Source organism: Argopecten irradians, chromosome 1, assembly GCF_041381155.1.
Source record: "Argopecten irradians isolate NY chromosome 1, Ai_NY, whole genome shotgun sequence".
In the NCBI taxonomy this organism is placed as follows: domain Eukaryota; kingdom Metazoa; phylum Mollusca; class Bivalvia; order Pectinida; family Pectinidae; genus Argopecten; species Argopecten irradians.
Window position 1 is genome coordinate 59,946,830 of NC_091134.1, and position 26,771 is coordinate 59,973,600.

A 26,771-nucleotide genomic window follows, 5' to 3' on the forward strand; every position below is an offset into this window, starting at 1 on the left:
CGTCACAACTTTGATGACGTCATCGGCAACAGTCGCTTTGTTTTCATCCGGTAGAACGAAGACGCTTTTGATAACGCTGCAGTTTCCAAATTCTTTTTACTTTTGATAACACGACATGGCTTCTTTGGAAGAGCTGTGGGGTAAACTGAAGGCGGCGGAAGGTTCAAAGTCATTGTTAAAGAAGAATTTAACCGAGACTATCTACAATGAACTGATGGACAAGAAAACAAGTTGTGGTGGTACACTGGCAGAATGCATCAGATCAGGTACAGAGAAAAATATTCATGCTACAGTCACTTTGAGAAATATGTTCTTCTATTTAGCCTTGCTGCAGTAGAGTTTTTTTTTATTTAATAAATTTTATGATTTTTACTTGTTATTTTTGTGGCTGTTACATGTACTTTTATTGTTGTTGTTGTATGAATAATGTGAGTTCTAGGCCTAATGTTAATTCATAATTTTTTTGTGATTTATATTTTTGCTGTGGTATGAATATTGACTATTGTTTATGTTATTTTTATGATTGTTACGTTTGTTGTTATTTTTGTGATTGTTACTTTTGTTGTTATTTTTGTTTAATAAGATTTAATAACGAGTTTGACGTTCTGTCAATAATATATAGTATACATATGATAAATATAAAAAATACCCCTATTTCCTATATATAAAAAACACCAAAAAATTCAGACCTAATCATGTTTTTAGGATGTCCCATCCCATCTTGTGACGTCAGCGCATAGATTCGGGAACAAAACAAAGTGGCCGCGAAAATCTGCAAACTTTCAAAATGACATGGGATTAAACTTATTGTGATGGGGTTGTGAACAGGTTAGTGTTGATATATGTGAAGAATAACATCTTATTATATTATCGGCGGGTGACACATGCAGACATTGCCCAGAACAAATTTAAAAGAATTTTTATCGAAGGTGGTGAACATTTTGGCCCGCCATGCATTTCATTCCTGGTGTTTTTATAAAGTATACAGTATAGCTAATATAGGGGTATTTTTTATATGTATACTATACTATATTTATTGATAGAACGTCAAACTCCTGTGGTTACGTATAGTGTTTAATTGAATACCATATAGGGATTGGATTTCGTTTTTATGTTAACCATGCTTGTATGGAGCAATTCCTCTAAGAATATATTCTATGGGGCGCGTTAGCGCCCCATATTGAATATATTCTTAGAGGAATTGCTCCATACAAGCATGGTTAACATAAAAACGAAATCCAATCCCTATATTTACACTCACACGACTTTATATTTATATTTTATGCAATAAAATCGTCATTTGAAAGTGACGTAATTATTCAATAAAAGTCGGTCAAAAGTGGGAGGAGCTTACTCAATTGAACAGCGAATGATGACGCTTCACGTAAGGTAGAATTATTCATCCGCGAAGACAAAAAAATTCAATATTTTAGTGTAAAATAAACATGACAAACAAAGTAAATTTCAGAGATAATTTTATTTAATCAGATCAGAACTTTAAATATATATTCAATTTTGCTAAAAGTTAATATATAGCGTAATAACATAAAGAATTTGTACACGGCCACATGTGTGAACTCTGTGACCGTTATTGTGCAGCGAGGCGAAGCTGACGCACGCTTACACACTTGAGTTTGCCGAAGTTGTCAAAACACCGATTTTCAAGTAGCTCAATGTGTTTGAGATGTCGTCTGACTTGACGATATTACATCCTTGGGAGCCATGTGATTATATAATCTACGCTTAGATCCATATCGCCATCGATAGATGAAACAAATTCACTTGTGTTCGATGGATATGTACAATGTATTTGTGGTGACGCGTAACTGTCAACACGTGGATTATTAGCGGTGCATGTTTTATAATACACATGATTAAATTCTCAAAGAACAAAGACAAGAGGATATGTTTATAACTGACCTCTATCAGAGGTCTCTCACGCCCGTCCATCCCAAAGACTCGATCGTAGGACGAACATAGGCACAGAGGTAATGTTTACATTAGACAACCATCATTTTTAACAAAAATGAAAGCACGTCGCCCCGGTCGGGATATTTTTCCGTTTCTTTATACAATTGTTTATTTAAAAATTGTTTGAATCATATATAAATATAAAACATGTATATATCGTTTACATTTTCCCAAAATTCTATGAAAAACATCAATATACACGTAATGTTGCGTCAAAATGTAAACAAAGCCATGTGTTTCTTTTAAAAAAAGTAGTCCTTTTACGTTGCACAGAACATTTTCATACGCAAGTTCAAAGTTCAATGTTACCATGCAGTTATGGTAAACAAAATCGGCTAGTATTAGCGTATAGTGACCAAGCCTAGCAAGTGTAAATATAATGTTTATAAAACGTAGACCGTCCCTTTGTGACGTCATACGTTTGTAACATCGCTTTCCGGATCCCGGCAAACATATTTTATTTCTCCGTTCCCACCTATTATAACTCGCTTCTGATATCCGCAAATATTTCATCTGCCAGCTTTCCGAGGGTTTTCTTGACGTGTACCAATATAAAAGTGTGAACTGTGTGCTTATCGGTAAATATAGTATAATTTTGAAGATTCGTGCATGAAGTAAAACAATCACATGGAATACACGGATTGACGGGAACCCAAAACGAAAAACTTCGCATCAGTTCGGCCTAGTAACTGAACACCAGATTGACCGTCATGCTATGTACCTATGTTTTTTGCAGGATATACAGCACCATGACAAAAGTATTTGCGATTTTTTAAAATGGCGGCTCTGCCGCTGTGCGCTTCGGGGCGATTAAAGGGGTATAACTCGTACAGAAATGTATATTTTTGGCTATTTTTTTTTATATGAAGTCGCAGATGACGTAACTGACGTCATTTGTCAAAGACAGACGTCAGCTTACTAAAATAGCAACGTAAACAAAGCCACGTAAAGATGGGGGAAGAAATCGGCGGAAGTTTCGTCTGATATGAAAAAAAGTTATAATAGAAATGAAGTCATACGGACATACAAAAACTTCAGAGTTGGTGAAGGCAACAGGAATACCAGAATCTACGATTAGATCCATATGGAATAGGTATTTGGAAAGTGGAACTCTGGAAAACAAAGCAAGAACAGGTAGGCCGTCCAAGTTGTCAACGAGAGACAAAACATGGCTTTTTCGTTACACAAAAATAAACCGAGGCAAAGTATTGACAGAAATAACTAATGAATTAAATGAAAGATTGGATGTACAAAATACAGTAAATAGTCGAACTGTTCAAAGATTTCTTCATAAAAAGGATTTGAAGCGCAGAGTTGTCAGAAAAAAGATGGCTGTTTCGGAAATAAATCGTAAAAAACGTTTAAGCTGGTGTTTAGAAAAAAGACGACTTAGTGTGGAACAATATTGGAAAACTATAATATTTTCTGATGAAAGTCAGGTTGTAATAGGTGATAATCACCGTGTATATGTGTGGAGAACAGCCCGTGAATCTTTTCTACCAGAGTACATGTGCCCTCCCCGTCAGCGCCGGATATCTGTTATGGTGTTGGGATTCATCACATATTATGGTGTAGGAACTCTTTGTAAAGTTGACGGAAGTATAAATGCCCAGAAATACATAAATATACTAGATGATAATCTTTGGCCTGTTATCGCTCAGCATTTCGCCGACAAAATATATAGATTCCAAGACGACAATGCCCCCGTACATCGGGCACATGTTACAAACGAATTTAAGCTGCAAAATAATATACCAACCATTATATGGCCTGTACAATCACCAGACATTAATATTATTGAAAATTTGTGTGGCTTAGAATCAAAAGGACTTTGCAAAACAACGCCCGGAACATCGGATCTGCAGACCAGCTGTTTCTAGCGATTTCCGATATATGGGTAGACTGGTTCCCTTCTCTTAGTTCTCTTCTCTCCGCCAGGCTGCGCTCCGCTCACTAGGGACCGGTAGCGGGTAACCATGATGATTTTTTTTGATTGGTCAATCTACATATCCGGTTCGCCTGCATCACTTTTTTTAGGCGTGGGAAAACCCCTTTACGCACGAAGCGACGGATCTTAACGTAAAGAATAAATATTTTTTTTTGAACGATATATAAACAAAAGTAAATGAGATCTTAAGTTTTGAAATTATTTCGTGCTAACCTGAGTTTAGAGTGTTCATAGGAACGACGTTAATGACGTTATTTTCTCTTAACGGAAGTAGCCGTCTCCATGATGACATATCATGCGCAGAAATGATGCGCACTACTCTGGAGTTGGAATTCCCACTCAAGATGGCTACCCGCTACCGGTCCTCAGTGAAGCGTACGCAAGGGAGGTAACTGAGGCGGGAACCAGTCTAATATATGGGTTTCATTCACTCAGAGATTTAAATAGTAATCCCAATTATATAAATCTCTGATTCACTCTGCAATACGTCAGATCTTTATATAATTCAATACCTCGCCGTTTGTTGGTAGTTATCAAGTCCAAAGGTCACCTCACAAAATACTAGGTAAGTGCAATTATTTTAATGTTGTTTATATAACGTTTTCCGTCAGCGATGCTTAATGAAATGAAGTCCGCCATCTTGGAAAATCGCGAATACTTTTGTCATGGCGCTGTATCTTAATTCCCACGGTATATCAATGCTGAAGGAAGTTAGCGATGTTTTAAATGCAAACATTCGAGTTTTTGAGCTTCGATAGATACGAATCGTAACATGCCGGTATGTATTTTCGGAATTAAAATTGCTGAAAACATATTTTCATTAAGACGTAGCGCGCGGTATTGGTGACGTCGTCTCAAAATACACATATCCTTTACTAAAAGCGTTGTGATTTTCTTTTCTTTTCAAATAACTGCATCGTATTATATATCACTGAAAACGGTTTTTTAACGTACTTTGATTTTATTGGCAATAAAGGTGGAAAAGCGAATCATAAAAACATTTTAATCATGTTTAGTTTCTCCAAAACACCAAAATAACGGCATGTAACGCGTAACATTTACCGGAGTGGTCGTTTCTAAAAATGATCTAAAATCGCACTAAAACATACGCAAAAATAAATAAACATGATTCAAAGATGCGGTATGATATGTCAAATGACATTTATGATCTTTCAATGGTGTTAGATAATTACGATGTGGTAAAATTGTCATTATTCGCCTTTGCCAAAATGTAACGCTTAACCCAGAGAAAACGATGTTCAATTTCATAGTAATATTGAGAGAAAACTGTACGTAATTTCAAGTATTTGAAATAATGTACTATATGTGTTTTTATTGAATTTATCACACATATGATATAGCTCAGCTATAATGACGCTTTCACTTAAAACAGAGAAAATTAAAAAATTCCGTAATTTGTCCACCAAGTGATTTTTCTATTACTTTTTGCAAATATAGCGATTTTAGGGACATTTATCAGCATATTAGGAAATATTGAATATAGATATAAAATCATATTCGCAATATGTCCCAACTGAAAATTGTATAACACTTTTTATTTTGATTGTGCGATCAATAATAAAAAATAATTGCGTATTTTAAAAATTCCGTAAATTGTCCACTTATAAAACGACGTAAGATCAAACGTCACGACGACGCGTTACGTAACGTCAGTTTGAAACATGTCAAATTACATCTAGGTCTAGCTAAACTCGGATTGCATAAAAACAATTACTTAACATTTGAAGACTCAATTCTACTATTAGATTTGTAGAAAAAATATGCGTTGTCATACAGGTACATGTTTCTTCTAAACACAATCATTTCACTTGTAAAGAAATCTAGAATATATACAAAATTGCCAAGCGCGTGATGAATGCTGGAAAATGTCCTTGTGACTGCATTTCTGGTGCGACATAACGGTGTAGTTTGCCAGTGAACATTTATTCAATTTAACGTAAAAATTATTTTTGATTATCCGAATGTAAGTGGCCTTGAAGAAGAAGATAAACCTGAGAGTCTGGAGTTGAAAACTAGAAATGTGTTAAACTCTAGAGAAAGATTGCGAACAAAAAGAGTATATTTTAGCGTTCAATGCATAACACAGGGATCTGAGATATAGTAACAGTTATTACATACATATATTTAGACACACCAGAGTGTCCACACTCCCTTTTTAGATGTGTAGGAGTATAGATAAAAATCAGGAAATTTCTTTCTCTTCGTGGTGTATTATACGAGTACAGTGTACATGTAGAATACGAATTTTACCGATTTTTATCTAGATCCATCAAACGTCTAAAATAATATATGGACACTCTGTTAGGTTCAAATTGATATACATTGTACACTGTACTGATACTCATACCCCTGTGATTCATAACTTCAGGCACGCCATTTAAAAAGCGTGATTAGAAATCGATCTGCAATAAAATTGAAAGAAAATTTATCAATATCGGTCATAAGTGCTTTAATATTTATAGTCAAATCCGCGACGACGACGCGATGATATTACAGGTATGTCCCGATCGGTACACCTTAACCACTCGGTCATCGCGGCTGCGTAAGTTCCAGTAAGCCTCAATAAAAATAGTGAACATAGTCATGAGGAAATTGAAATTAACTCCTACATGTATATGCATAGCCTAGCCTGTATATGTTCGATATGTATAATAGTGTATCATTCTTTTATTAATGGTACATGTATATTTTGGATAACGGTAATACATGAATTATAATGTTAACACGTCAGAAAAACACCGTCAAAACGACGTCATTTATGTGTTACGCAATATGTCACCAACATCGCGCGTTACGTCTTTATTTTTTGTTAAAATCTATACTTATGATTTGAAAGATGCTATTACGGAAAAAATAATCCATTTTAATACAGTATCACACAGAGCAAAATACTTGTCTCAGAAAAAGCTTACTAGTTTGTTATATTTTATATAATAGATAAAAAAATCATGAAGATATGTAATTATGTTATTTTGTATGCTTCAAAATTTAATAAATATAGAAAACTATCTAAGGTAAATGAACATCATAAAACGTTGAAAAGTGTTAAGGATTCGCCTATTTTTAACCTATTCTGGACAAAATTTAAGGGGTATTAGAAAGCAAATCGGTCATATTTTGAAAAATAATTCGGTGAGGTATAGTTTTTATTGGCTTTTCTTATTGCAAATAGGTCAATCTTCATAGAAATTCTAAAAAAATCGATTTTTCTTAAGATCATTTTTTTTCCAGAAAAAAGAAAACATGACTATTTTGTGACAATTTTTTTTCACTAAATTGGGTCTAGAATTACTTTTAAAATAATGATATATTGTTTTATCGTGGAAAACCCTGATTTGATATGGTTATATGAAGTATATATCACCTACTGAAGGTATGAAGATGTTACGAGCATATGCTTGATATATTAAGTGATGTTTCAAGGAGGAAATATTATTTTTTCAAAAATCCTTAAAATCCGGAATATCAAGTCGTTAATACATATCTTTAAGCAACCATGGAAGAAAAAATTACCCGGTGACATATTATTTTATGCGGTGTTTGTGATCAGGATATACTTAAAATCGATATGTCAAAAAATGAACAAAATTCCTGAGAGGAACCTAGAAGGGACGGTCTACCTTAATTAAAATTGGATTATATAGTAAGCGTATATTGCGCGAGATCATGTGCCATGTTTGCTTCCAGCTCTAACATGGGGCACGGTAAATGTTTTTTGTTTATTTTTTGGTAAACTGAAGAAAAAAAATCATTCATTTTTTGAAGGTACTGAAAAACGATTGTTTGGCCCTTGCTGTCACCATGATAAAGTATCTAACAATAAATAAATATTTAATAAATTTTAGAGGCTAAAACCTTAATAGTAAGCCCTAGGCTTGTATATGATATACAACTTGAGTCCTAGGTTGATGGTCGATACTTCATGGCGTGGTTTTTCCAGTGCTCGTTTAATTTATATTTGAAAATGTTAAGGGTGTATTCTTCTCAGGTTTCAGTCCCGTTGAAGTCTCGTTTCGACAAAGATCAAAGAAGTTCTAAGATTTTCAAATACAATTTATCAATACCTGTAGCAAGTTGCCAGTTGCAAATTTTGTCAAAATATTACAGTTCTAAATTTAGCAGATTTTTTATACGGGGATTTTAAGAAACGGCCCATTTGGCGGCCATTTTGAAATTGTGTCTTTTTTCGCTTTGAGTAGAGCCAAAGTTTTACCATTTTTTACTGAAATTGATTTTACTTAAATCATCACTGCACCAGCATTTTTAGCTGTATCGAGCTATTTTTTGCTGTAAATCTTTACTTGGTTCGTGGTAATTAAAATATTGAGCATTAAGGTAGCTCCATACTTTTGGGAAAACCCATGTCATTTTTTTCTAACAGGTCTTATTTTCTTGCATTTTTAGGTCATCTGACCCGAAGGGTCAGGATGACCTATTGTCATCATGCACCGTCCGTCGTCGTGCGCCGTGCGCCGTGCGCCGTCCGCCGTCCGCCGTGCGCCGTCCGCCGTGCGCCGTGCGCCGTGCGTAAACTTTTTATTCAAACGACTTCTTCTCAAGAACCAGAAGGCCCAGGGTACCCATATTTGGCGTGTAGGTTGCTGGGATGGAGGGCTACCAAGTTTGTTCAAATGAATGACCTTGACCTTCATTCAAGGTCACAGGGGTCAAAAAGGCTAAAAATTTTAAACAACTTCTTCTCAAGAACCAGAAGGCCCAGGGTACTGATATTTGCCCTGTAGGATGCTGGGATGAAGGGCTACCAAGTTTGTTCAAATAAATGACCTTGACCTTCATTCAAGGTCACGAGGGTCAAATAGGCTAAAATCCTTTAAACAACTTCTTGTGAATAACTAAGAGGCCTAGAGACCTGATATTAGGCCTGTGGCATGCTGGGTTGAAGGGCTACCAAGTTTGTTCAAATAAATGACCTTGACCTTCATTCAAGGTCACGAGGGTCAAATAGGCTAAAATCTTTAAACAACTTCTTCTCAAGAACCAGAAGGCCCAGGGTACTGATATTTGCCCTGTAGGATGCTGGGATGAAGGGCTACCAAGTTTGTTCAAATAAATAACCTTGACCTTCATTCAAGGTCACGAGGGTCAAAAAGGCTAAAATCTTTTAACAACTTCTTCTCAAGAACCAGAAGGCCCAGGGTACTGATATTTGCCCTGTAGGATGCTGGGATGAAGGGCTACCAAGTTTGTTCAAATAAATGACCTTGACCTTCATTCAAGGTCACGAGGGTCAAAAAGGCTAAAATCTTTAAACAACTTCTTCTCAAGAACCAGAAGGCCCAGGGTACTGATATTGGGACTGTGACATGCTTGGATGAAGGGCTACCAAGTTTGTTCAAAAGAATGACCTTAACCTTCATTCAAGGTCACGGGGGTCAAAAAGGTTAAAAAATTTAAACGACTTCTTCTCAAGAACCAGAAGGCCCAGGGTACTGATATTTGGCCTGTAGGATGCTGGGATGAAGGGCTACCAAGTTAGTTCAAATAAATGACCTTGACCTTCATTCAAGGTCACAGGGGTCAAATAGGCTAAAATCATTTAAACAAATTCTTGTGAATAACTATGAGGCCTAGAGACCTGATATTAGGCCTGTGGCATGCTGGGATGAAGGGCTACCAAGTTTGTCCAAATGAATGACCTTGATCTTCATTCAAGGTCACAGGGGTCAAATAGGCTAAAATCTTTAAATGAATTCTTCTTAAGAACCAGAGGCCTAGAGACCTGATATTAGGCCTGTGGCATGCTGGGATGAAGGGCTACCAAGTTTGTTCAAATAAATGACCTTGACCTTCATTCAAGGTCACAGGGGTCAAATAGGCTAAAATCCTTTAAATAACTTCTTGTGAATAACTAAGAGGCCTAGAGACCTGATATTAGGCCTGTGGCATGCTGGGTTGAAGGGCTACAAAGTTTGTTCAAATAAATGACCTTGACCTTCATTCAAGGTCTCGAGGGTCAAATAGGCTAAAATCTTTAAACAACTTCTTCTCAAGAACCAGAAGGCCCAGGGTACTGATATTGGGCCTGTGACATGCTTGGATGAAGGGCTACCAAGTTTGTTCAAATGAATGACCTTGACCTTCAATCAAGGTCACAGGGGTCAAAAAGGCTTAAATCTTTAAACAACTTCTTCTCAAGAACCAGAAGGCCCAGGGTACTGATATTTGCCCTGTAGGATGCTGGGATGAAGGGCTACCAAGTTTGTTCAAATAAATGACCTTGACCTTCATTCAAGGTCACACTGGTCAAATAGGCTAAAATCCTTTAAATAACTTCTTGTGAATAACTAAGAGGCCTAGAGACCTGATATTTGGCCTGTGGCATGCTGGGATGAAGGGCTACCAAGTTTGTTCAAATAAATGACATTGACCTTCATTCAAGGTCACGAGGGTCAAATAGGCTAAAATCTTTAAACAACTTCTTGTGAATAACTAAGAGGCCTAGAGACCTGATATTAGGCCTGTGGCATGCTGGGATGAAGGGCTACCAAGTTTGTTCAAATAAATGACCTTGACCTTCATTCAAGGTCACGAGGGTCAAATAGGCTAAAATCTTTAAACAACTTCTTCTCAAGAACCAGAAGGCCCAGGGTACTGATATTTGCCCTGTAGGATGCTGGGATGAAGGGCTACCAAGTTTGTTCAAATAAATAACCTTGACCTTCATTCAAGGTCACGAGGGTCAAAAAGGCTAAAATCTTTTAACAACTTCTTCTCAAGAACCAGAAGGCCCAGGGTACTGATATTTGCCCTGTAGGATGCTGGGATGAAAGGCTACCAAGTTTGTTCAAATAAATGACCTTGACCTTCATTCAAGGTCACGAGGGTCAAAAAGGCTAAAATCTTTAAACAACTTCTTCTCAAGAACCAGAAGGCCCAGGGTACTGATATTGGGACTGTGACATGCTTGGATGAAGGGCTACCAAGTTTGTTCAAATGAATGACCTTAACCTTCATTCAAGGTCACGGGGGTCAAAAAGGCTAAAAAAATTTAAACGACTTCTTCTCAAGAACCAGAAGGCCCAGGGTACTGATATTTGGCCTGTAGGATGCTGGGATGAAGGGCTACCAAGTTAGTTCAAATAAATGACCTTGACCTTCATTCAAGGTCACAGGGGTCAAATAGGCTAAAATCATTTAAACAAATTCTTGTGAATAACTATGAGGCCTAGAGACCTGATATTAGGCCTGTGGCATGCTGGGATGAAGGGCTACCAAGTTTGTCCAAATGAATGACCTTGATCTTCATTCAAGGTCACAGGGGTCAAATAGGCTAAAATCTTTAAATGAATTCTTCTTAAGAACCAGAAGGCCCAGGGTACTGATATTGGGCATGTAGCATGCTGGGATGAAGGACTACCAAGTTTGTTCAAAATGTATTACCTTGACCTTCAATCAAGGTCACAGTGGTCAAATAGGCTAAAATCTTTTAAACGATTATGTTGTATTGTACTAATAGTCAGATGACCGTTAAGGCCCATGGGCCTCTTGTTCATGTAGATTTCAATTCTGTAAAGATAAATGGGTGTTCTCGAACTACTTTTTGAGATATTTAAGCTTGAAATATACCATCAATGCAAATTTGTTGGCCGAAAATAGAAAAATTCATAAAATTATGTTTTCTGTAATATAAGGGTGAATGTTGTCTCGATCCTGTTGATTTTTTGTCCTAAATTTCTAACGATAGAATAATATACAAAACTCTTGTATTTTTACAAATGCTAACTATTTTTTGTTATTTTCCAGGACTATTTCTATACGTAATTATCATGTTTTGCCATATTTTCGCGCGTAAAAAATCAATGAATAGGCCAAAAAGGAAATGAAAACCCATGTCAATTTCACAATATTTGTATATGATATGCCGAAGATAATATATTTTTCAAATATCATATAAAAACATGGGGTCCTCGATCAAAATTTCACAATTTTGTAAGCTTGAAGTTTGTAACTCACAACCCTACCCCCATTTCATCCAGTGCTAAGATGGGTCATATTTGACTATTTTTTGAAAATCATGCAGCAAAAAAACATTCCACATCAGTTCATATGTTTTTGTGATAGTATATCTGGTTTATGTCTGTTTGTTTTTATGATTTTCTCCAAATTTTGTGTTTAAAGGAAATCCGTATGCGATTTTTTTAGAATTCCGGAATTTCGGTCCGGCCGGATCCCCTCTTATCATTTATAGAGGCGAATTGCACTTCCGGTGTTTGAAATCAATCGATTCCCATTTACGACAGGGAACGCAAAAACCTAGATAGCATATGATTTTCACTTCACTGCTTTTATTTGATTTATTTGATGATTTTAAACATTTAATATTATATGTAGACAATTTTCATCTATTGAAAAATATCCAGGTGGGATGTCGTGGCGTATCGGAAACCATTCCGGAATTCAAAACAACCTCCGAAACTTCCGGTATAGCGTCATATGAATTGGCGCGGTTTTCAAAAGTATGGACCTACCTTAATGTGTGAAATGATTCACTTTTTTCACTTTATTTTTTACATTTATTGGTAATTTGAGCACTTTTATTTTTTACTCTAAAATACTGAAAAATAACAAATATTCAAGTAGGACAAAAAAGTAAGCACGCGGACCCCCAATTTTTCTTCCTGATTTTGAAAGAACAACCCTTTCCATATTGATATGCAAAATATGAACAAAAGTTTAAAACCAGAACTTTTTCTATAAAGGGTTAGATTTGGCAAAAATGGCTGAAAATGGTGCATTTTGTAGCTCAAGATTAAGGGGTAGGGGTAGCATATGTTGTTATTCTGAGAAAAAAATATTAGTCTTAATAATCAAAACTGATATATCTTAAAAGAAGACTACTGGAAAATAAATTCTACAAACATTAATACATATCAAACACCTCGTTAGGAAAGTATGACTTTAATCTCTTGTGTATATGGTCAAAACGGCAAAACTCCTATAAAATATATGTTTTTTCTTTCATATTCTTTCATATTCTTTCATGGTATGAACTCCTCTTTCCAAAAATCTATATGAGAAAAAAAGTTTAATACACGAAAATTTTGACTTCCCAGAGGAGTATATCCTTAAGTTGTCCGCATTGACCACAGCAACTGGGAGAGAATTCCACGTATCCACTATCCAGTTCCTGTAAACATTCATGGCTCTTCTTCTTTTCTTCTTCTATTTACATGACGCCGTCAAAATATGACGATTATGTCACGGTGACCTGTAGGGGTGAAAGAGTGTGAAAGGATTAAATTTGTGATTTTTTTAGTATATAGATAAGAGGTGTGTGCAGAACTAATGCATGAGGGCTTCAAGGGCTACGTTGAAGTCCTCGAATGTAGTGCATTGTACTGCTGCTACAGGAAGGATATTCCGTTGTGTTATTGTTTGTGGGAAAAATGAATATTTGTATGTGTCCTTTATAGCAGAGATTTGTCTGAAGGAGTGTGAATTGGAGTGTCTGTTCTGTGGTCTACTGGTATGAGTATGGTCTGGTATTCGACGGCAACTATATTGTGTATTATTTTGTAGAAAAGCATCAATCTTGTGTGTAGCCGTCGTGTTTGTAATGTTGGCCTGTTGAATTGATGTATCATGTTTGTAACTGAACAGATGTCGTGATATTTGTTGTGAACATATCTTGCTACTCTGCGTTGTGTTTTTTTCTATCTGTTGAACTTGGTGTGTGTTGTGGGGATCCCATATGGAAGAGCAGTATTCCAGTTTGGGTCGGACTAGTGCTTTGTATGCGTGTGCTTTCATATGTGGTGAATTAATTTTTAAGTTGCACTTTAAAAACCCTAGTGATCTGTTTGCATTTGCGGTGTAATTATTTATGTGCATGTCCCATTTGATGATGTTGCATTTATCTGGGTGAAATTGCATTAGCCAGTCTGTTTCCCATTGTGCTGCTGCGTCCAGATCTTTCTGTAGTTTTATTGTGTCGTCTTTGTTGTTTATTGTTTTGTATATTATACTGTCGTCTGCGAATAATCTTAGTGTGATGTACTGCATGTATTGATGGAAATCGTTAATATATATGAGGGACCCAAACATGTTCCTTGAGGGACTCCTGAAGTTACTTGTTTTTTATTTGATTGTTTTCCCTCAAGTACTACTGTTTGGGTGCGTTGTGAGAGAAAGTCTGTGATCCATTTGTGTGTGTTGCCTGTTATGCCGTAGTATTTTAATTTGTATTGTAGGCGTCTGTGTGGTACTTTGTCAAAGGCTTTGGCAAAGTCCATGATAATGATGTCTGTCTGTTTGTTGCTGTTATTATTGTTTGCGAGGTCGTGTATGAATGTAGCAAGTTGTGTCTCGCATGATCTGGATGATCTGAAGCCGTGTTGTAAGTTGTATAGTATGTTGTTGTTCTCCAGATGTGACATTGTGGCGCTTGCAATGATATGTTCCATAAGTTTGCATGTGATACAGGTGAGTGATATGGGTCTGTAGTTAGTGGGGTTGTATCTACATTTGCGTGTTTCCAATCTGTTGGTAATGTGCCTGTATTTAGAGTAAGTGAACAGTTTGGTAAGTATGGGTGCTGTTATGTCCCTAAGTTATCTTAATAGTCTGCCGTGTATATTGTCTGGTCCTGTTGCTTTGTGTGGGTTGATGGTTTTAAGGAGGTTATCTATTCCTTGTTATGTTAATTTCAGGCATGACTGGGTGTGGTGATGGTCCTTTTTCTGGTATGGGGTGATCCTGTTCTGTTGTGAAGGCTGATTTAAATTGTTCATTTAATATGTTTGCCTTACAAGTGGTGTCTGTCATTAGGTGTCCATCCTTTCTCAGTGCTGTGATATCTGTGTTTTTTTCTTCTTGTTGTTTTGATGTATGAGAATAATTTTTTGGAGTTGTATTTTCTTCTTTTTTTTGGTGACTCTTGCTCTTGCTCATCTATTGTTAGGTCTTTTAACATTTTTTTCTATGTACTTTAGATATGCATTTCTAGTGCGTTTTTGTAGTTCTGATTTGCATGCTTTGTATTTCTGTTTGAGCTCTTGGTCTTGTTTGTTTTTGCTCTGTACATGTAGTTTTTTTACAATTCTTCATGAGTTGACGGATGGGTTGTGTTATCCATGGTAGTTTAGATTTATAGGTGATGTGTTTTTTTGGTATGTTTTTATCTACTGAGTCATTAAGTGTGTTCTTAAAAAGATTCCAGAGGTCGTCTATTGTTTGGTTTGTTGATTCGTCCAGTTTCGTGTTGGTGTGAGTCAGGTCATTTCTAATATTGTCCCAGTTAGCTCTACCGTACAGTGTTTTTCCTGCCTATATATTTGGGGCCGAAAAAAGGCCCCATTCCCAATTGTATTTCTTGTTATTTTTTCCCAAATCCATGTCTAAATTTCCCAAATCAGTGAGTTGACACGTATTTTGTGCGACAAAACTAAAAAAAATCCGTAAATCCCAAGTCTGAACGTTGAATTTTAATATCCATTCTTACACTTGATTCTTAGAGAAGCATAATTGTCTATTTCTACCTTTTCCAAAATTTCCATAAACACAGTTTAAATTTTTCATTTCCTACCTTTATCGCACAAAATTTTCCAATTTTCACCAGGTGGCAATTTCCCAAAATACCCAGGAAAACACTGCCGTATAGGAGGATGTCCCTGGGCTGCTTCTTAATTTTCTTGAGTCGCACGTCAATTTCAGTGAATATAATGTCATGATCAGCTTTCCCTATGGGTGGTGATGTTTCAGTCTTGTTGACAATTGAAGGGCGATTTGTTAGTGTTAGGTCAAGAATGTGGTCACCTCTAGTTGTGTTGGTAGTCATTTGTGTGAGAGAGTTGTAGTCTGTGATATCAAGTAGTTGTTGGTGAAGTTTTGTGTCTGTTTTACCTGGAATTGTTGTGTTGCTTTGCCAATCTATGTGTGGTAAGTTGAAATCTCCGCTAATGAAAGTAATTGTGTTGTTGTTATGTCCTAGTCTTTTCATGGAGATTTCTAATTGTTCAAGTGAGTGTCCTTTGTCTGAGGGTGGTCTGTAGTTCGATCCTATTGTGAGGTTGCGTGAGTTTGCCATGGAGATGTTGATGATGATGGATTCGTTATCAGTGTCAAGTTCTTGAATTTGTTCTGAGCGGTATTTGTTTTGTGACTGCAATTAGTACACCCCCCTGACTTTGTCCCTTTTTATTTTGTTGGCGGTCTTTCCTATATACTGTGTATTCTTGGATCGGGAAGTACTCGTAGGAAGATGTTGTGTTGTTAAGCCGCGTTTTTGTTTTTTTTGTTTGGTGAGTTATCCAATAGAATAGGAGTGCTATGGCTAGTGTAAGTGATGTAATCCTCATTGCGTTTACTGTATGTGGTTGTCTGACTGCGTATTGTTAATTCCAACTAAGGTTGTATAGAGAAATAGAAACCGGAAGTTGTCAAGCGACGATGTGCAAGATGGCGGGAGATATAGTTGGGGTTCAATCAAGTATAAGGAATGGTTGATTTGGTTGAAGTATAAGGCTATAAGAGGAAAAGGATATGTTGAAGAGAAGAAGTGATGTATGGTAAGTACGAGGGATGGTTATGGGTAGCCAGACAGTCAGAGAAAGTTGTGTAAATAGCGAAAATTTACCGTGCTCGTATAAAGACGTCTGGGTGGTCACGCATGCGGCTACAGGCTGTATTGAAACGAATGCGCTTTTTGAGGATTTTTTGTTGTTGTGTCCTCTTATACCAGTTTATCTCACTGGAGTACAGTGCAACTTTTAATGTGACTGCGATTGATTGCTATAAGTAACGTCTTGCCTATTGTAGGTTGTGAGAACACAGACAGTGGTACCGGTATTTATGCCTCAGACCCCGAGGCTTATGATACGTTCGGGGCCGTTCTGATTCCTGTTATCAAGGACTACCATAAGGTCACTGAGGTCACTCACCCACCTTGTAACTTCGGAAATTTGGATGACTTCGGCGACCTTGACCCCGAGAACAAATTCATCGTGTCTACACGTGTAAGGGTGGGCAGAAGCCATAAAAGCTTTGGGTTCCCTCCAACATGCAATAAAGAGGTTGGTATCGTAGTTTTCATCAGGAAATCAGAAAACATAGTTTCTGAAAACTATCATTAACTCTAAGGAATCCAAAAGGTGTTATTTTTGATATCATACAGCTAAAATGTCAGTATTCATTAAACTGAAACTTACTAATTCTGTTATAGAAAATCAATGAAGCATTTAAATTGATTAAATATAATTGTTACAACTTCAACTAAGTACATTGGAATATTACACCACTAGCAAAAACATGTACCCTTAACATAGTACACAACTACATGTAGTAAGCAAATGTACTCTCATGAACCCTTACATAGTACACAACTAGTAAACAAATGTACTCTCATGAACCCTTAACATAGTACACAACTAGCACACATGTACCCTTACATAGTATATACACAACTAGTAAACAAATGTACTCTCATTAACTCTTAACATAGGACACAACTAGCACACATGTACCCTTACATAGTATATACACAACTAGTAAACAAATGTACTCTCATTAACTCTTAACATAGGACACAACTAGCACACATGTACCCTTACATAGTATATACACAACTAGTAAACAAATGTACTCTCATTAACTCTTAACATAGGACACAACTAGCACACATGTACCCTTACATAGTATATACACAACTAGTAAACAAATGTACTCTCATTAACTCTTTAACATAGGACACAACTAGCACACATGTACCCTTACATAGTATATACACAACTAGTAAACAAATGTACTCTCATTAACTCTTAACATAGTACACAACTAGCACACATGTACCCTTACATAGTATATACACAACTAGTAAACAAATGTACTCTCATTAACTCTTAACATAGGACACAACTAGCACACATGTACCCTTACATAGTATATACACAACTAGTAAACAAATGTACTCTCATTAACTCTTAACATAGTACACAACTAGCACACATGTACCCTTACATAGTATATACACAACTAGTAAACAAATGTACTCTCATTAACTCTTAACATAGTACACAACTAGCACACATGTACCCTTACATAGTATATACACAACTAGTAAACAAATGTACTCTCATTAACTCTTAACATAGTACACAACTAGTAAACAAATGTACTCTCATGAACTCTTAACATAGTACACAACTAGTAAACAAATGTACTCTCATGAACTCTTAACATAGTACACAACTAGCACACATGTACCCTTACATAGTATATACACAACTAGTAAACAAATTTACACTCATGAACTCTTAACATAGTACACAACTAGTAAACAAATGTACTCTCATGAACTCTTAACATAGAACACAACTAGTAAACAAATGTACTCTCATGAACTCTTAACATAGTACACAACTAGTAAACAAATGTACTCTCATGAACTCTTAACATAGTACACAACTAGTAAACAAATGTACTCTCATGAACTCTTAACATAGTACACAACTAGTAAACAAATGTACTCTCATGAACTCTTAACATAGTACACAACTAGTAAACAAATGTACTCTCATGAACTCTTAACATAGTACACAACTAGTAAACAAATGTATCTCTCATAAACTCTTAACATAGGACACAACTAGTAAACAAATGTACTCTCATGAACTCTTAACATAGAACACAACTAGTAAACAAATGTACTCTCATGAACTCTTAACATAGAACACAACTAGTAAACAAATGTACTCTCATGAACTCTTAACATAGTACACAACTAGCAAACAAATGTACTCTCATAAACTCTTAACATAGGACACAACTAGTAAACAAATGTACAAGTACTCTCGTGAACTGTTAACATAGTATACATCTAGTAACAAATGTACTCTCATGAACCCTAACATAGTATACATCTAGTAACAAATGTACTCTCACGGACCTTAACATAGTACACAACTAGTAAACACATATACCTTACATAGTACACAACTAGTAAACAAATGTATCCATAACATAGTACATAACTAGTAAACACATGTACGCTAACATTGTACACAACTAGTAAACACATGTACCCTCACATTGTACACAACTAGTAAACAAATGTACTCTCATGAACCCTTACATAGTACACAACTAGTAAACAAATGTACCCATAACATAGTACCCAAATAGTAAACACATGTACCCATAACAAGTAACATAACACAAATTAGGATTCCTTCTGCTAACGAGTCGATTTCGATGATAGCGACGGAGTGCAATTTATTCCATATCGGTAATATTGTGTCTCTTGATTATATAAGGATCGCATCAAGATGGAGGAGTTGTGCAAAGGAGCATTGGACTCGCTGGAAGGGGAACATAAGGGCACATACTACCCTCTGGTGGGCATGTCTGACCAGGTCAAAGAACAGCTCACCGCTGACCACTTTCTCTTTAATGATAAAGACAGGTAGGCATACGTGAACGGCATTTCGATATTTGTATGTTGGTTCGACCAACAGGCTTACAGCCCACCACAAGCCTGTTGACAAATAAAGAATCATACCTCGATGGTTGACATTTCCCTTGTCTCTTGTGAACTACATGTGCTTTAACTAGTTAGCTTTCTGATGTCTATTTAAAGTTGGCATTGCATAAATAAACAGTAACGTTGTTGCTAATATGTTTTTCCCTGTTTCAAAGTTATCTGTCCGTTCAGGTTGGTATTGGTTGTTACGTCATCTGTTTGCGAGCGCAATGGCGTACGTTTTAGAGATAATGGTGTGACGTTTGCTCGCAAAACAATGACGTCATAATGGATACCTAAGTACAAGGGAGGTAACTCTGTAACAGGCAAAGACGGAACTGATGACTGTCCTTTTTATAGTCTTAATATCCGTATCTGTCCGATTTTTTCATCATTAAAAAAAAAATAATAAAAAAAAAAAAACCTGTTGCAAATCATGCAGAGAGTCAGACAGGACTATCACTAAATCGAAGTGAAGATGAGCGATAATTATTCGGAAACTTTTGATAAAAAATCAAATAAATATTTAACATCGCTAAGTGGGTCCTATTTTTCAAACAAGCCGAAATTGGCCGACATTTTAACGTCGTTGCCGAGAACACAATGCGACTACCGTAACTACGTAACGTCATTCCGAACTCATTCGAGAACGGGTCGTGGCCTTTCCGACTTCCGTTCGGCAACCATCGTAACTTCTGTGGATCCTTTTAATTGCAATGAGATGTCTGATTGAATATTGTAACGGCTGATCCAAAGTTCGCGGAAACCTTTGTTCACTGTACCCAACCGGATGTGGGTAACTGTATTTATTTATATTTTGGAAAGCAACTGATTACATGTTTTTGATCTCGTTAGCGGGTAACTGGTTCACTAGATGTGGGTAACTGAAATGTAATGAAATAGTAAACTGGCTTGTAAATACCATGCAATCTGACATCTGACATGAGTACATATGTATTTAAAGTGCAAATGGACATACCTTTTTTTACGCGCTTATTTTATAGTACGATATGTCACTGAAATAGCGATTATTAATGAAACAAAATCTGATATGTTTTATCATTATAGAACGTCATGTGTTTATCATATCTACGTAAACGTCTATCCGAACTCTTCCGAAAACGTGTCATTAACTTTCCGATTTCCGTTCGGCAATAATAGTAACTTCTATGGCAAGCAGTTTAAAAATGAAGGCATGTATACAATTATTATTGACTTTCAACAACTGCTGTACCAAAATTATTTAGAAATCATTATAAATGTTACTATATTTAAGCACTGATGTCACTATTTTTTTTTTAACTTCATCGGGGTCAACGAATTCGATTGATCAGCTGATTTGAATCGAGTCATTCATATGTTCCCGCCAAAAGTGGGGTCATGACCCTACTTTGCTACGCCAGCGACTATTCCGTAACAATAGAATCGCCGCACGTATTGTACTATCATTATACACTGATAATGATAATACAAGAAAGCATGGTTATTGAGTCCATGTCAGTGGCCAAACTGTAAATATATGTGTATAAACCTAGTATGTTAACGTATAAGTTTATGATGCGAGAAAAATTTAAATTGGTGTAAATTAAGTAAAAGTTCTTGTGTGTGAGGTAAATTTGTCAATTACAAAAGACATATATTTCTTCAATTTATTTGTTTAGGGAGATGGCCAGACTTGTAATGGAATTTTCACACAGGCTATTTCTATGCCAAAAAGTATTGTTTTAAATCTCTGTGTTTTTTGTGTTTGTTTGTGTCTCATATTCATGTGCTTTCAGTTCTTCAATATATTTAATGTGGTCAGCTATTACTTAATGATATATAACCGTACTATGGAAGGTATCAAAATAATCTCTGCTAACTGTCAATGGTTAGGGGATCAAAAGAAAAAAAAAAGATGTTTTTTTTTCATTTAAAAAAAATAAACAGTACAATATATGCTGTCTTCAAGATACACATTTTACTACAGACATTGAAAATATTATCAGATCAGAATGGGGGTTTGCATGTTGTTTAAGCTCATATTAGTCAAATTCTAGAGGGGTGTGTTATTCTGTTCAATAATAATTTTGATTTTACAATTTTGAGAGAGAAAAAAAGATACGACTGGTAATTTTTTTTTGTTTAGAGCTAGAAATAGAGGGCACACAAATAACTTTGTTGACACTTTATGGTCCAAACACAGATTCTCCAGGTTTTTATAGCAATACATCAGAAAACTTTGAATGAATTCCATGGTAATTATATAATTTTTGGGGACTTTAATACTTGATTCGGACCTAGACTATGATGATAGCTAAAACAGTAAAATCCAAGGGCTAGTGAAAGAGTTAAAGAATTCATGGAGGAGCTTAACTTAATAGATATTTATAGAGAAAGCCAAAAATTTAACTTAATAGATATTTATAGAGAAAGCCATCCACATACTCGTAGATATACATGGAGAAAAAAGAACCCTAGAAAGCAGGCACGTTTGGATTTCTTCCTGGTCTCTAAAGTTTATTACCTAGTATTGATCACTCCGATATCGAGCCTTGGTACAGATCAGATCATTCTAGTCCAATTATATCATTCAAGTTTTAATGATTTTACAAAAGGAAAGGGATTATGAAAATTCAACAATTTACTTCTTCATGACATAGAATATCTTAAAACAATAGAGAAACTCATTTTAGACATAAAAATATGCTGTCCCAATATATAATTTAGATAAACTTGACCAAATTCTCGATGACCGTATACAATTTCAAATCATGAACAACTTTTTTAGAAACTCTATTACTTGAAATATGAGGCAAAACTACTTTTTATTCGTCATTTAAAAAAAACAACAGCAAGATAAAAAAGAAAAAACTATTATATGATGAGATTAAGCTTTTGGAAGACCAAGATCATAGAGATTTTATGCGGTTGGACGACAAAAAGAAGAAATGAAAAAAAAAATCAAAGAAAAGAAAATCAAGGGGAGTATTATAGGATCAAAAGCAAAATGGCTAGATGATGGAGGGAAAAACCAACAAGTTACTTTTTGAATCTGGAAAGTAATAATTTTACATCTAAAATCATTCCAAAAATAAAGAAAGATAATAGGACAATAGTTACAAAACAGGATGAAAGACTTAATGAAGTTAGATATTTTTGAAGAGATTTATTCATTTGGCAATAATGCAGATATTGACGAAAAAAAGCCTAGATGATTACTTATTTCAGTGTGAAGTACCCAGTTTAGATAACTCTGAATCTAATAAAGTAGAAGGTCCTATAACACACAGTGAAGCAGCAAAAATTTTTTTTAAAGTCCTGGTTCTGATGGCTTCACTGTTGAATTTTTTAAATGCTTTTTGTATATAGTATTGGAAAATTATCGGTAACTCGGAGACAAGGGATAATAACTTGCATACCTGAGGATGATAAGCCCAAGCAATTTCTCAGAAATTGGAGACCACCTCTCTTCTAAATATTATATACAAAATTGGCTCTGGTTCAATAGCAAATAGAGTAAAACTTGTTTTAGATAAGCTGATTAATAAAGATCAAACGGGTTTTATAGCAGGTCGCTATATCGGTGAAAATTCTAGATTAATTCATAATTTGATGCAATTTGCAGACGAAAAAGATATATTAGGTATCTTACTTATTATTAACTTTGAAAAAGCATCCGATTCAGTTGATTGAAAAGTTATTGACAATGTATTAAAACTTTTTTAAATTTGGGGATAGTCTGAGAAAAATAGGTCAATGTTTTAAACAAGAGTGCGATTTCAGCAGTCAACCAAGGGGGTTGTCTCTCATCTTTCTTTGAAATCAAACGTGGTTGCCGTCAGGAAGATCCTATTTCTCCATATATATTTATTATATGTGCAAAAATAATAACATAAAGGTATCAGCGTAGAAAATCAGGCAAATTTAATATTTCAATATGCAGACGACACCTCTCTATTTTAGACGGATCAAAATTATCTCTTAAGGAAACAATGATTGAATTAAAAGAATATGCTAAACTATCTGAAAATAAATTCTAGCAAAACTCAAATAATTTGGATTGGCAATAAAAAATACAGTGATGATTTTTTTTTATACTGAGTGGAATTTAAAATGGGGAAATACTAGGTTTACTCTTCTAGGCAAAGAATGCCATGTTGACCTTCATCGTTACTTGTTTTAAATTAAAATCTCGTATTCAGTCTTGGGAAAGAAGAATCCTTACACCCATAGGTAAAATACATGTTATTAAATCTCTATTAATATATCAATTTAATCATCTGTTTATCTCTTTACCTAATCCTAGTGATGATTTCAGTAAAAACTAAATTCAGAACTTTTCAACTTCCTTTGGAATGGTAAAACTGACAAAATCAAAAGAGATGTGGTAATTAAGAAATATTATGAAGGAGGTCTTAATATGGTACATGTCAATTCTTTCATTGCTTCTCTAAAACTTAACATGGATAAGGAGACTTCTCACTGGAGATATTAAATATAAGACCATTGTTAACACATTTATTGATTTGAAAAAACTTTCATATTGTGGAAATGAATATATATATCTTATTGTGAAAAAAATAATGTAAAAACCTTTTTTTGAAAAGATGTTTTAAAAGCTTGGTATATGTTTGAACAAAAAAAATGAATCACTATTAAAAACACCCATTTGGCATAACAATTTATTCAAAATTCAAAACAAAAGTATTTTTTTATCACGATTGGTGAAAAAAGGGATTTCTGTAGTTAATGATTTATAAAAAAAAAAGATGGTATTTTATATACTTTCAATGAATTTTGTCAACAGTATGATTTAAACATCAAATTTCTCCAGTTTGAAGTTCTAAGTGTGACCGATATCACTTTCATAATTTCTAATGAAGCACCATCTGTGTTTCTCTAGCAGATATAATGAATGAAATATTTCCTTTCAACAGTCATATATTACATATTAGTAAACGGGACGGTTTTTGTGACAGCAAAATTTGTTTATTTACAATTTATAACGTTTTAGTGAATAAAATGTGACCGATATCCCTGCTTTCGAAAAATATTGTGTCGAGGTGTTTGCATAATCTGAGCTAGTTTGACGACATCTAATAATTTCCACAGAGTCTCTAACAGTACACTGTCTTTGACGCACAATTGGTTTAGAAGATGCATTGCTTTTATGTCATAATTTCAGCCGAATTTCATGTTGAAGCGGGCGTTTTCTCATTGTTTTTGTGTGTCCGATATCACTTCCGGTGACGTAGGTTGTCCCCATTGGATATACCTAAATCAAAATAAACGAAATCCATGAGAGGAAACCAGAAGGGACGGTCTATCTTAATAAAGAAAAATTGCTTTTCGGATTTCATAATAGAGAAAATAAATAGTGAAATGGATAATGAAATAGTTATTATTATTAAATGGTATATATATATATATATATATATAAGCCAAGATGTCTAAACACACCATTATCTATTACAGCTTTCATAAATCATATTAAAGATCAGTACAGTATTCAGAAATTTAATATACAAATTAGTGATAATATACTGAAAGTTAAATTTGAGAGGAGATGGGTAAAGTGGCAAAGTTTGATAGAATTATCATGATTACCGGTTTAAAAAAAACTATCATGATTACCTGTAAAAATTTAAAAATGGTCATCATGCCTTTCTTAATGGTTTAAGTTTCTTTTAAAGTAGTTGACCACCATACTCCTTTTTATTATATAATTCAATCCAAAAGCTGTTCTAATGTATATTGTTATGTTTTGTAAAATGTAGTTTAGTGTTGTCTTTTGTGCAGAGTTTTGTTTATATGACTATACTTGTGAGGAGTATGTGTGTCTTTCCGTGTGTTGTCATTTTTTCTGTTTGTTTGTGAAGTATGAGTAATATAATGTTCAATGTGTATTATACATGGTTGATAAATTGGAAAAATATATATATATATATAAAATACGTTTAAATGTACGATTCCATTGATTTTCCAATGGATTAATTTTTTCTAAATCAATACACAACGTTGACGTCTATATTTTGACGTCATATAACGTTGGGTTTTCGCGCCATTCTCGGATTTTTTCTTCGTAGTATATGAAGAAAAAGAATCTGCCAATCAGAAAGTCGGATGTAGTATGAAAACAGATAAAAATAATAAGTATGTTATATAATATAACTTAATTTCAACTATTCCGTATTTGCATATTACAGAGTTATCTATCCTTGCGGGTAGGTATCGATTGTTACGTCAAGTGTTTGCGAGAGTAACGTCATACATTTCGGAGAAAGCGACTTAAATTGCGCTCACAAAATAATGACGTAACAATCGATACCTACCCGCAAGGGAGCTAACTCTGTAATATGCAAAGACGGAATATCTACAATGATATTGGGGTCGAATCTAACTTGACTTTTTGGATATATAGTCACGTATAGTGTTACTTTAATCAAAATAATGGCAAGCTACTCTGCATTAATATTTCAAAACTTTGTTTTCACTTTTCATTATTGGTGCGAGTAATCTTGATCAAAATAGCATTTTGTAATATTTACGTTTGTAGATCAGTCATAATGAAAGTGGTTTGTGTTTCGCTCCTATTCGTTATATTCTTTGTTTTTTGAGGTCGTCTTTGACATTTTGCTTTGTGTAATTGGCTTGGTTAAGTTATCGATATTATTTACGCCACTAATAATTGAATTCAAAGCCTAATTCGTCAGTCAATGGCTTGTCAGATACGTACTATTCACCTAAAAATTATAACTCAGTTACGCACATTTGAATTTCAGTTACCCTCTAAATGTCAATTTTGTGGTTACTTGTTTCGTTTATTCGTAGTCAGTTACATATATATGTGTTACGCTTCAAATTAAGACATGAATAAATAACCATTTAAAATATCGCAAAATATGTAAACTGAGGCATGCAGAATCTGACTTTTATCAGCGTCACCGTATTTGTAGAGCGTAACTACAGTTACCCACATCCGGTTGGGTACAGTGTTGTTAACATTTCTGAAGCGCAAAAATCTTTGAAAATGAACTATTTTTAAAATATTCAAAATAAGGACATACACATGTACAGTACAGATGTCGAATCAGTGCTTCGAATCTCATTCATCGTCAATCGATTAATACGTGTCAGAAAATAAAAATTTTAAAGTGCATTGCTAACTTTAATGATGTTTGATAAATTATGTGTGTTATATTTTGTCAGGTAGATTCTGAAGGCTTGCAGGTGGCTATGATGAACGGCCAGTAGGCAGAGGAATTTCCACAACCCTAACAAGACCTTCCTTATCTGGGTAAACGAGGAAGATCACCTGCGCATTATCTCCATGGAAATGGTGCGGTAATCTAGGGGCTGTGTTTAAAAGACTTG

At 35.0% G+C, this 26,771-nt stretch overlaps 1 protein-coding gene across 1 annotated transcript; it reads left to right on the plus strand.

The window, feature by feature from the left end:
• Positions 1 to 26,771, plus strand: LOC138304671 (arginine kinase-like). Its single transcript, XM_069244901.1, has 4 exons — positions 1 to 266; positions 16,718 to 16,971; positions 19,210 to 19,358; positions 26,652 to 26,771. The coding sequence occupies exons 1-4, from the start codon at positions 116 to 118 to the stop codon at positions 26,743 to 26,745; spliced, it is 648 nt and encodes a 215-aa protein (XP_069101002.1). The 5' UTR covers positions 1 to 115; the 3' UTR covers positions 26,746 to 26,771.

Coding starts and splice junctions, on each gene's coding strand:
- LOC138304671 (XM_069244901.1), top strand. CDS start 116: ATGGCTTCTTTGGAAGAGCTGTGGGGTAAACTGAAGGCGGCGGAAGGT. Junction 267..16,717: donor GGCAGAATGCATCAGATCAG/GTACAGAGAAAA, acceptor TGCCTATTGTAG/GTTGTGAGAACACAGACAGT. Junction 19,359..26,651: donor CTCTTTAATGATAAAGACAG/GTAGGCATACGT, acceptor AACGGCCAGTAG/GCAGAGGAATTTCCACAACC.